This window comes from Camellia sinensis, chromosome 4 (assembly GCF_055761805.1).
Source record: "Camellia sinensis isolate YWXY chromosome 4, ASM5576180v1, whole genome shotgun sequence".
NCBI classification, from domain to species: Eukaryota; Viridiplantae; Streptophyta; class Magnoliopsida; order Ericales; family Theaceae; genus Camellia; species Camellia sinensis.
In genome coordinates, this window is record NC_138964.1 from 86,913,926 (window position 1) to 86,927,087 (window position 13,162).

Below are 13,162 nucleotides of genomic sequence, written 5' to 3' on the forward strand. Positions count from 1 at the left end.
CTTGGGTTATATTAAAATGGTTGCTTTTTGGTATTTAGGATAAGATTGGGAAAAATGGAGTTTTGCCCTAAAATACTTTGAATAATTATTTTGTATAAATAATGGAAATTGTACAAGAAATATGAAATTAGAGAGACATTTATATAAACGGTGTAGTTAGATACATGTTATCTCTCACCTATGGAAATTTAGGTAATTTATCTGTTTAGAAATATCTGTATTGGGCTATCGGTGGAGGATAGCTATGATTGTTGTAAAAATTGTATAAGGATTAGGTAAATTGAAACTAATTCCTTATTGGTTGTCATTAAATATGACTGTGTTTTAATACATTATATACGTTTGATATTTGGAAGGAGAAAAGAGATGTACTCTATGTTTGGAATGAGAAATGGGATGGACTCTATTAAATTAAGTTGACATGTGTGTCCTATCTGCAAGTCTTGAAAACCGCACGTATACATGGGTGTCAATCCCACGGACGAAATTTTCGTAAAATGGCAAATTGAAGTGTTTGTGTGTAATGGTTGTGTGGTAAGAAAACCACTGAGTTGTAGTCTCAGTTGGGTTGTCTGGATAACAATGGATAAGACTCATGAATTGAGGAGATATGAAATGACATGAAACAATTTGATATAAAATGGATTGGGATATAATACTTGGCATAATATGGTTTTGGAAAAAGAGTTATAAATGATTTTATCTTTGAGTATTGGTCATGTGCATCATGTTTATAACTTTGTTAAAGTTCATATATCGTGTTAGATTGTTTCTACCGGGTTTTGGCTCACTTTGTTTGGGAAAAATCATTTTCAGGTACCAGTGATATGCCTCCGCCAAGGCAGTAACTTGGAGGGATTGGGAGCAAGAACTTCTATTTTGTTGTATCTATTTTGTATAGTCAAGGATTTTAAATTGTGTCGAGATAGGCTTATTTTTGTTGTTACCAAGCAATGACTTGGAAAGATGTACGTCATTAGGGGCAAATGATGATCTATATAGGTTTCATTCTTTCTTATATCTGTCCCTCATGTATATTAAACTCTGATGGATAAAGGTATGTTAATTCAATTATATTTTTGCTTATGAGTTGGGTTTGTTGCATTTATTTTGGGGGTGTTACACAGTTTCCTAATCTTGAATGTTTGGTCATCTGAGGAACTTTCAAGACAACGTGTTTGAAACCGTTAAAACTACAGCACAGAATGTGAAGATAAGAAAAGAGACAATATGGAAAATATGGGCATTGAATTCTGAGAATGTGAAGATAAGAAAAGAGACAATATGGAAAATATGGGCATTGAATTCTGAACTTTGATCCTCTCAATTTCACGTATAATGATTATAATACAAAATGCATATATATTTGCAATTATAAATATAAATATTCCTTTGACATTTTAAAAGAGTAAAAGAAAAATAAAACACCAAAAGCTATCGAGTACTGAGTCCAGATCCTCTCCAGCCACTTTCTTCAGCTATTCATATGGGGGACAACTTAGATAAAGTCACGTCACCCCGCAAGGAAATGAATGGCTCAAATTTATTTCTTTAAACAAAAAAATTTCAAAACACACCCATACTGAATCATTACCTTTTCTCCGACACTCCTTTATCTCCCTCACTGCATGCACATGTCACAGGTCACATCCTACCCCCACACACTCTCTCTCTCTCTCTCTCCACGTCACAGGTCACATCCTACCACTCTCTCTCTCTCTTTCATTTCTAATAAAAAATTTTAAAAACTATTTTAATCTTTTTTTCATTTTATTTTCATATTATATATATATATATATATATAAAATTTTAATTTTATAAAATTAATATCATTGAAAATATACCTTTAAAATGAGACTAATATTAAATATATTTAATAAAATTTTAAAATAAATAAAAAGTAATTACGATGTTTAGTTATTTTTTCAAATTATTATTTTTTAAATATAAAAATTAATTTGATGAAATAAACACACAAAAATCATATATTTTTCTCAAAAACAATCTGCATTCCAAAAAAAAAAAAATCATATGAAAATAATGACTATTAATTTTATTTTATTAATCAAACGAATTTATAATTTTGCTTAAAGGAAATAAAAAACAATCTATATTTGATTTACACCTATGCATAGATTTATTTTGTGTTTTAAAGAAAATAAAAAATTTACATCTATGCACAGAAGTCATTATTTTCATATACTTTTTTTGGATTGAAGATTGTTTTTAAGAATTTCAAAAATATATGATTTTTGGTATAATTTTTATATTTTAAAAATAATACTTTAAAGCATAACTAAACATAGTAATTACTTTTTATTTATTTTAAATTTTTATTAAATATATTTAATATTAGTCTTATTTTAAAAGTATATTTTCAATGACATTAATTTTATAAAAATTAAATTTTTATATTAAAAATTATATATATATATATATTATGAAAATAAAATGAAAAAGATTCAAATAATTTTTTTATTTTTTATTAGAAATGTGAGAGAATGTGTGTGATTTTAATTTTTTATTAAAAATGTGATAGACAGAGAGAGAGAGAGAGAGAGAGAGAGAGAGAGAGAGAGAGAGAGAATGTCATTGAGGAAGGGACAGAAAGTGAGTGCGTATGTCAACGGGTGTGTTTTTATTTATTTATTTGTTTAAAGAAATAAATCTAAGTCATTCATTTCTTTGTGAATGACGAAACTCTAATTGAACCGTCTCCTAAAAGAACAACCGGCGAGGGAGTTAGAGAGGATCCAGACTCGTTCTCTACTACTATTCTTATTAAATACACACACATTATCTACATACATGCTTTGTAAAACATCAGCTCGCTACCACTTCTTCAATGGCGTTGACTATTATCACCACCACCCTCTTCTTCCTCATCTTCCTCCTTTCTAAACTTCCATCTTCAACTGCACAAGAACAACCATGGATCCAAGCTGGTTACTGGTTCTCCGGCAGCGGATTCCCCATCTCCGACATAAACTCATCTCTTTTCACTCACCTCATATGTGCTTTCGCAGGCCTCAACTCTTCCACATACGAACTCTCCATCTCTTCCTCGGACAGCCAGCTCTTCTCCAACTTCACCAACACTGTCAAACAAAAAAACCCATCAATCAAAACCCTCTTATCAATCGGCGGAGGATTAGCCAACGGTTCATATTACTCCTCAATGGTCAGCCAATCTTCTTACAGGAAATCATTCATTGACTCCTCAATAAAAACAGCAAGATCATATGGGTTTCATGGCATAGACTTTTCTTGGATTTCAGTCGGTACAGATTCTGAAATAGCCAACATGGCAATCCTATTCGACGAATGGCGTGTTGTGATTGAATCCGAGTCAAGAAACTCAAATGGGTCGATTCAACTTATCCTAACAATGGCTGCTCAGTACACTCCATATGTAGCTAGTGGAACTTTTCCAATTGAATCTATAAACAAGAACTTGAATTGGGTACATGTCATGGCATTTGACTATTACACGCCAAAAAGGTCCAATCAAACAGGTGCCCAAGCAGCTTTATATGATCCTGGGAGTGAAAAAAGCACAGATTTTGGTATTAATTCATGGATTAACAAAGGATTATCGGCAAACAAGCTTGTTTTGGGCTTGCCTTTCTATGGCTATGCATGGGCACTTGTGAATCCAAAAGACAGTGCAATTGGTGCTCCGGCGAAGGGGCCGGCTACTAATATTGAAGATGGGGCGATGAGTTATAAGGATATCAAGGGATATATTCAGACACATGGAGGTGTTTCGCAGTACAATGCAACTTATGTAGTGAATTACTGCACAATTGGATCGACGTGGATTGGGTTTGATGATGTTGAGGTTGTGAAGATTAAGGTTGCTTATGCTAAGAAGAAGAATTTGCTGGGTTATGTTGTGTGGCAAGTCTCACAGGATGACAATTGGGTGCTTTCTCAAGCAGGTTAGTATCAATAATACCATTTTTTTAATTTATCTATATTGTTCTCAACAAACAGAGGAAATATATAATATATTATTGGGGAAATAACATGTCCGGGTAACTGATAAAAATAATTACAATTTGATGAAAAAACTTATAAAATTATTTTGGATAAAAAGCACTTTATTCTATGTGATTTTAGATTGTTGCACATTACTTCCTGCGATTTGAATATATATAGACATCTCCCTTGTGGTTTTGGACTAATTTATAACTGTTATATATAGACATCTCCCTTGTGGTTTTGGACTAATTTATAACTGTTACCTTTTCCATCCAAACAAACCTTTTCCATCCAAACAAACGAGAGGTGTGGTACACAAGTCTGCTTGTTCTGAGTTTAGGAACAAGACAATCCTCTTCAGCCTTATAGGTAGAAGACACAGTGAACAAGCCAGGAGATGAGGATGTGGCTTCCCACCAAGCTCTATCAAGTTCACTACTAATTGCAGGTGCAGCCAACAAGAGACTATAGAGTCTTGTGACCTCCAAAGCCTCCCATTCATAAAGTGAACTTCTAAACTGAAGAATCCATACTCCTGAGATGTCTTTTTTCTCATATATCATTCTCAAAGTTTCCTCCTTTTCCACAGACAACCTATATAAACCTGGAAATTCTTCTTTTAAACATGTGTTTGCACACCATATGTCAGTCCAAAATTTGAAACTATTGCCATCCCCAACTTTTAACTTGAAATTGTCCATATAACCTGCTCCTCTGCTCAGCAATGGATAATATGCCTTTCCACTTGTGATTTACGGATAGTTTTGGATGATCTAAATAAGTGTACTTTTTGACTTTTTATGAAATATGGATTGAGTTCGAAGTGATCTGGGAGAGAGGTAATGTGACTTAAATAGGATAATGACTTTTTAAATTTTTTAAGTTATGACAAACAAGGCCTTAATTTTATGATAATAGATTAGGGTGTTTAAGTTAATTTTGTTAAATATGTGAATAATATAAAAAATTATATGTATTAGAGAAGAGAAAGAAAGAATAGCCTTTCTATGTAAGGATAAATTAGTCTTTTTAACATTTATCGTTAACTGTGTTATAGTTGCACATTAGTTCAAAATTACGGAGGAGATATCTGCATATATTCAAATTATAGGGGTAGTTAAAATGCTTCATATCAAACGCAAGGGAGTAAAATACTTTTTACCCAATTATTTTTTAATGTTCTAAAATTTTTCATTAATATGCTATTATTTTTCTACCTTCCACTTAAATGATACTTTCCCCATATAATTTGGCGCGACTCTATTATAATATGTTGGGTAATTTATTTTGATGAGTTTCTTTCTGTCTATTAAATCTTCATTTTTGTATCAAATAAGAATAAAAATAAAAAGTATGGGTCTTGTGTAATTTTAGTTTATAATATTTGAATTGTGTTAATTTAGTTTCTCAATATAAAAAATTATTTTAATTTAGTCTCCAATATTTAACTTGCGTCAATCTCATTTCCAACATGTAAAAAGTATTTCAATTTAGTCATCAAATTCTTCAATCTAACTCCGTTAATAGATGTGATACTAATATATATATATATATATTGAGAACCAAATTAAAATACAAAATACATTAAAAACGAAGGGCTTGTTTGGTTTGTTTTTGGGAGAGTTATTTTTGAAAAAATTTTTGGGGAGAGAGTTTAGAAATTTTTTTGGTTTGTTCGGTTGTATATTTTGGAAGAGTTGTTTTTTGGGAGTTTAGGATGATTTGATATTTTGGGAGAATTTGAGTAGATGTGTGTGAGAGAAAAAGTGATTGAGAAAGAAAGAGGAGAGAGAAAAAGTGATTGATTGATGTGTAAGAGAGAGAAAATGATTTTGAAATTTTTTTAAAAAAAACTCAAACCAAACAATTTTTTAGAAATCTTTTTCTAAAACTCATCTCCCAAATGCAAACCAAACATACCCTAAAATTTTTTATACGATAAATATAACACAATTTAAATATGAAAAACTAAAATAAGTGATATAGGAGTAAAAATGTAACGTCACAATAATTGATAAGGGGGGCAGAAGACAAACACTTTCTCCTACCTTTTGCCGGCATGTAACGTCACAATAATTGATAACGTCACAATAATTGTTCCTCTCTCTTTTTCTCTCTTGTCTCTGTCACCTATTTTTCCCCTTTCCCTACCCCACACCATGAAAACACAGCAACCGTTCTTCTCTTCCAATCCCCATTGTACTACAAAACCACGATCTCACACTAAGACATGGCAGAAATACCCATAATGGCCGACACCTCCATTTAATTAAAAATAAATTTAACAATATAAAATGGGTTATTTGTATAAAAGTTCATAAATTATTGAGAAATATCACTTTTTAATAGTTTAGGAGATCTTAGTGTAAAAATGGCCCTATAAAACTTGATTACAAACATGAATACAAAATACATGAATAAACACGATTTTTTTAAAAGTGAGTCCGATCGACAAATTAAATTACATCAAATTAAAGTTTTGGATACAAAAATTTAAGGACGATATATCTTAGTTATCAAATGTGTTATTGTTATATTTTTAGTGACAAAATTTGAGATTTAATAATGAAGATCAAAATTTGCATAAATATGAAATTATTTTGCTCTAAAGGGGTTGGCTTGGTGGTCAAGAACTAAAGTATGATGGATGTGTTCCCCAATATTTTGGATTTAGAATCTTCTAGGTTAAGCACTTTTCTGAGACCTGTTCCTACGGGACTTTAATTATCCCAGCTTTAATTGGGCCTCCAACTAGTGAAAGGTAGGACTGGTCTTCCAAATTAGTAATTCTAATACACTGAATACCGAGTTATAAAAAAATATATATTTATTAGCAAAAAGTTTATAATTCTGTCATTGAAAGTTTTTTTTTTTTTTTTTTTTCAAATTTTTGGGATGTGCATACGATCCGACCCCTAAAGAGTCTCCACACCGTAGAATTTTCCTAGAAAGTGAGATTATCTGAGGACAAAGTAGAAACTAGAAAATAGAAAATAACCCAATTTTGCTGTCTCATCGAGTCATGCTAATCAATAAAGTTTATTGATTGTTTCTTTATTTTTTTTTTATTGTTATAATCCAAATAAATAAATAAATAAATAAAAATTTACCGATCAAAAAAAATTTTTAAAAAATGAATCGTGCTAACATCAATGACAGGTACACAAACTTATCAAGAATTCTGGCCAATCTAGCGAAAACATACACCAACCCAACTCCTAAAACGATTTGAAACAAATACACACGTATTGTATGCAATCGAAGCATAGGTCCCATTCATCCAAAAAAAAAAAAAGCATAGGTCCTGGTCAATAACCTATTTTTTAAAAATCTACAAATCACAATTATAAAATGATAAAACAATACTGGTTTTTAATTATTTGCAGAAGAAAAAGAAAATTTGAGTGAACATACAATTTTTCTTCAATATTTTCGTTGAGAAATTACACGGTCAATGTCAATCTATAAAGTATGGAAAGTTCGACAAACATATTATACCTATATTGGATACTTATCACGTTATGATATTTTGTATAAAACTTTTGCATATATACCGGTTTACGTGAAATACATATCCAAATTTTTTTTTCTTTGTTTTTATATTTAATTTATACTCAAGTTGTACCTCATTTGAAACGATATTTTCTTATAATACAAAAGTAAAATTAGATTTATTAGTATAATTTTAAAATTAAGTTATGGTTTGTAAATTATTTAATATAATGACAATCAATTTTGGCTTATATTTTACTTTCTGCATTAAATGTGAATTGTAGGTTGAATCTTGACAAATTAAATCATTTAACTAATTTTTACATTACTCTAAATTAAAAATAAATATTTTTATAAACTACAAAGCCTAAGATGTACTTGTACCCGTACATTTTTTTTATTTTATATATTTTACTGTATCAACATATTTGTATTGTACTAGTACCTATATTTGTATCCATATAGGTGCTTCACAAGTGTCAATTGTCTTTATTTGACGGAAAAAAAAAAAATAAAAAACAAATGTTTTACAGCTGAAATGATAAAATCATATTGATATGGGGGGGGGGAGTGTCATGACACTCAAATATTTTTTTATTTTTACACTTTTTACAAATAAACACTAGACATAGAGCAAGCTTTTTTTTTTTAATATTAATTTGAAATTGCTTCATATTCCTTTCCTATTATAATTTTAAAAAAAATTCAAATTGCTATTGTCTAGAGTATAAATTATCATTTTAGGCTAAGTTTGGTATGTCCAGGAAAAGTCAAAAAACTAAAAAGTTACTCAAAAAGTTAAAAAGTTAACAGTATTCACCAAAAGTCAATAATTACGGCTGCACAACTCTCGATCCTAATTTTCTCCTACAAACCAATTTTACAATTTTTTATTACACATTTTTCCATGAAAAGTCAAAAAGTTAATCCAAACATCTACATTTTCTTCCTCAATTTTTTAGTCCAAAAAGACAAAAAATATACTTATTTAGGACACTCCAAACAACCCCTTAATATCCTATTTGTGTTTTGTATGGTATGATGTAGACCAAGTGGCCTTGGCCTGTTTGGCTCAATTGGATCATAGAGTAGCAAAATAATAAATGACTGTTCATTGTTATCTTGAAAACACACTCAACAGTCAAAACTTTGTATTTTTCAATTAATTTTAACGTTTAGGCTCTCAAATTTTGATTATTTTTGTTTTAGGGAAGTTTTAGTTTTACCGTCATACTTTTGCATTGTAATTTCTATTTTGGTTGCCATTTGTTTTGGCATGTTTACCAAGTCTAGCATCCAAATATGAGCTCAAATCAATTTTTTGGGGTTATATATATATATATATATATATTTGGGAGCTCGATTAGCAATAAATTAGCTTAATTGGTTATTAACCCATGCTATGCGCAGAATTAAACAATGATTTATAAATTTATTTTTAAATTTATTTGTGGAGAAGTGGTTTGAAAATACTCTTTAAATCCTGTAGGACGCTTGTAATCCTCAGCTAGTTACCTGAAAAGGAATGAGCACTCCGGTCGGGGGAGCCGAAATTAGCATTCCGACGGATCAGCTAGTATATACTCTCTTAGTTGCTTATATCTCAAGTTAAAACTCTTTTTTTTCTTGGTTGTTGTTCCTCTATTTATATACGCCCTTGGTCCTCAAGGTATGGCCCACTCTTAATCCGTCGTGTGATTGTTCGTTCGGCCTTCCTTTTGTTATATTCCAACTTCCATTCGGCCCTACGCTCAACTAGCTTTATGGTCAATTAGTATACTCGGCACCTAGAACTTAAGAGATGGGAGAATGTCCTGATTTTGTAAATATGTACTCGGCCTATCTGAGTCCCCTATTATTCGACTCCCACAATTGCCCCCCAAACACCCCACTAACACCATTTAGTCGGCGTGTTTGGTTTCAAATTTGGAAAGTCAAAAATTCGGCAGTTAACCTCATTTCAACGTGTGTTAGTACGTACATGTTTTTTTTTGTCATCATTACGAGTTCCTGCCCCTTCGTACGATTCCTTCATTTAATGTGATTTAAAAGTTTGTCTCTTCGAATGTATGTTTTGAATACTCAAAATTTCTGGTTCACCTTCTAGTACAACACCTTCACTTCGCGACCTCTGCAACTTCCTCCCGTTTCTCACTACCCCTTCTGCTTCTCGTAAGTTCTCTTCTCCTTCACTCCCAATATCATTTCCCTATTTACTTTTAGTTTTGCATAGTCCTTAGGTTGGTTGGGATGGCAAAAAATTTGAAAGATCTCTTTTCTGAGGATCAAGTTTCCGACTTCCGACGCCACGATTCCATCCCCGAAGATGTCCATCTGTCACTCGTGGCAGATAGCACCACCGATATGGTGAGAACCGATGAGAGTACAATCATCTTTCCTCTCCTATCGATTGCTGAGAGCGGAGTCCGTTTTCCCCTTCACCCATTTTTAAGGGCCGTCCTCCGATACTGGGGTCTAATTCCTTCCTAACCCAACGTGAACTTTTTCCGCATTATAATGGGGATTATATAATTGAACCGTCGTCTTAGGATTAACCTAGGTATACCTACAATTCGGTATTGTTATGGCTTAGCCAAGTCTACTAGTCGACTGGGACGCTATTTTCTCAGGGCCAAGGATACCGATCATCACCTAGTGACTATGCTTGCCCGCTCTAGCAAGCGTGTTGACGACGTGATGGCCGTTGTCCGAGGCAACTGGGAATTCAGCAAGGGTGAAGATCGCCTAGATCCCGTGCCAAGGTGAAAAGGCAAACCAGGTGGCCGTATAACTCATTCTAGTTTCTTTTATTACCTTATTTGTATTCGGCTTTCCATCCACGTGTTTACCGTTTTGTTTATGCAGGTAACAATTTGAAGAAAGTGTTGGTTTCAGCCGACGATGCTGTGCTTGCAGACATTAAAGTCACTCTACAGTTCGTTGGCCATCCAAACCTACAGAAACAAGAGAGGGCCGCCCACATTCTTTTGCGATACGCGCCGTCTTACTCTACGTTTTCGGCGGCAGACTACATTCCAATTCCGAGTGGTGAAGATCATCTTACCACCCTCATCTTCCCCAGCCTCAAAAACATAAAAGAGGTTAGTTTAGAAGCCTCTGATTTGGAACACGAGGAAGAACAAGCAGCCGATCCAGTCGCCGAGGACCTGAACCAGTTGGAAGCCGGGATAGACGAAGCTCTTAATTCGGCCTTTGAGGAAGTTGAATTCAATTTGTCTAACCCTCCGTCCACCTCAGGCCAAGGGGACTTCTCCTTCGAAGACATTTTTATAAACTTAGAGGACTTGCCTGGCTCTTACCTTGACAACATGGCCGGCGAGTCGCTCACCCAATTGGCCAAATGGAGAAACGTCGAGAGGATGGCTGCCCGAAAAAAAGCTAAAGCTGAGCGAAACCAACCTCCACCCCCTCCACCTGACGCCAGGGAAGAAACTCCACCTATTCCTGTCGAAGAGGTGGTTCAGAATGAAGTGGCCAAAACGGAACCTGTTGTCGATCGATAAGAGGGTCAAGTGACGGAGCACAGGGGTGAAAAATGCCTAGCCGATCACAAAGCCGTTTATTCGGAAGACCTAGTGGATAAACGGCCACGCTTGGAAGAATCGAACTTGGTTGCGCCGTTCATAGTGCAACCAAAGATAAAAAAAACATGCCGGTTAGCTCCGATGCATCGGCTATATGAGACCCGACTGTGGCCTTGAGCCTGGCTTCCTCCATGTCTCTGCCGGCTAAAAGAGCGACTTTTAGGGCGGAGGCCGATCTGCTGGCCATCGCGTTAGCCGCTCAATCGGTGATATTGGTACATAGACCTTTACAATTTTGCAAGGCTAAACAGGAGTATTTCTATATTAGCTTACTAATCCTTTCTTTTGCAGGCGGCGGGGAGGATAGCCAAGATTGGTCATCGCCAACACGACGCAATCGAACAGATCGGCTTTCTTACAGCCGAGTTGAAAAACGAAAAGGGAAAAACAGTTGAGGCCTCTCTCCGAGCCGAGTCTGAGGCCGCAAAAGCGACGGAAAAGAGAGCTAGGGCCGATACAGAAGCAAGTGAGGCCAGGACTGCTGTCGAACTAAAAGTGGTCGCTGAGGAAAAAGCGAAAGCGAATGAGGAAGCACTCAGATTGGCCAACGAGATGATTGCCAAGCTGGAGGCCGACCTGGAAGAGTCGAAGCGGGCAAAGGCAAACGCCGAGTATGCGCTTTCTGAGTCGTTCCAAGTTGGCAAGAATGCGGCCTTGGTGGACTGCGTCGAAGAAGTGCTGAAATTCGAAAATAGGGGGTTCAAACAAGGCTGGCTCAAAGCCTTGGCTGCTGCTAACGTGGTATCGGAACAACCGATTCCGTATGAGCAGGTAGACGCCGCTGGAGTCTGACCCCGAAGACTGAGTTGAATATTTTCCATTTTGCTTTTGGTATTAAGCGTATATAGATTTTGCTATATGTATTAGGTTTTTGTTTTTGACTGTTCATTTTCGTGAGAAGCTGATATAGGGTAGTTTTCATTTGTAAAATGAATTTTATTTGTGCTCAATTTACGAATGAAAATTATTTTTGCTATTTGTGCTCAGCTTATTAACGGAAATTATTTTTTCCTTTTGTGCTCAATGAATATGCTTGTTAGCAGCCAAGTAAGATGTAAAATAATGAAATGAATGAAACAAGCTGCCAATTTAAAAATAACTGTGAAATGCTGCAGCTTAGCCGAATATATTAGTGAATATGCCCTTGCAGCAGCAAGTTAATGAACCAGTTGGACTAAAAACGGCAATTCAGGAGTTTGCTGGGGCATAATGGAAATTCGGCTGAGCTCTGATAGTTCTGCCGAATAAATTGATGAATCTGCCCTTGCCCCAGCAAGTTAATGAACCAAGATAGACTGACAATGGCAGTTCAGGAATTCGCTAGGGCACAATGGAAATTCGGCTGAGCTCTAATAGTTCTGCCAAATAGATTGATGAATCTGCCCTTGCCCCAGCAATTTAATGAACCAAGACAGACTGAAAACGGTAGCTCAGGAATTTGCTGGGGCGCAATAGAAATTCGACTAAGCTTTGATAATTTTGCCTAATAGATTGGTGAATCTGCCCATGCCCCATTAAGTTAATGAACCAAGACAGACTGGAAACGACAGCTCAAGAATTTGCTGGGACATAATGGAAATTCGGCTAAGCTCTAATAGTTCTGCCGAATAGATTGATGAATCTGCCCTTACCCTAGCAAGTTAATGAACCAAGACAGACTGAAAACGGCAATTCAGGAATTTGCTGTGGCACAATGAAAATTATGCTGAGTTCTGATAGTTCTGCCGAATAGACTAATGAATCTGCCCTTGCCCCAGCAAGTTAATGAACCAAGACAAACTGAAAACGGCAGTTCAGGAATTTGCTGGGGCACAATGGAAATTATGCTGAGCTCTGATAGTTCTGCCGAATAGATTAATGAATCTGCCCTTGGCCCAGCAAGTTAATGAACCAAGACAGATTGAAAATGGCAGTTCAGGAATTTACTGAGGCACAGTGGAAATTCGGCTTAGCTCTGATAGTTCTGCCGAATAGATTAATGAATCTGCCCTTGCCCCAACAAGCTAATGAACCAAGAAAGACTGAAAACGGCAGTTCAGCAATTTGCTGGGGCACAATGGAAATTCGACTTGCCCCAGCCA

The 13,162-nt window shown here is 35.0% G+C and overlaps 1 protein-coding gene across 2 annotated transcripts in view; it reads left to right on the forward strand.

Annotated features, from left to right (window-relative positions):
• Positions 1 to 2,714: 2,714 nt before the first annotated feature.
• LOC114322642 (uncharacterized) overlaps positions 2,715 to 13,162 on the forward strand; it is a 54,636-nt gene continuing 44,188 nt past the window's right edge. For both annotated transcript variants that reach the window (XM_082925287.1, XM_082925288.1), the window contains exon 1: positions 2,715 to 3,941. In XM_082925287.1, the coding sequence (XP_082781413.1) occupies positions 2,846 to 3,941 (1,096 nt within the window). In that variant the 5' untranslated portion in view covers positions 2,715 to 2,845. The remainder of the gene's footprint in view (positions 3,942 to 13,162) is intronic.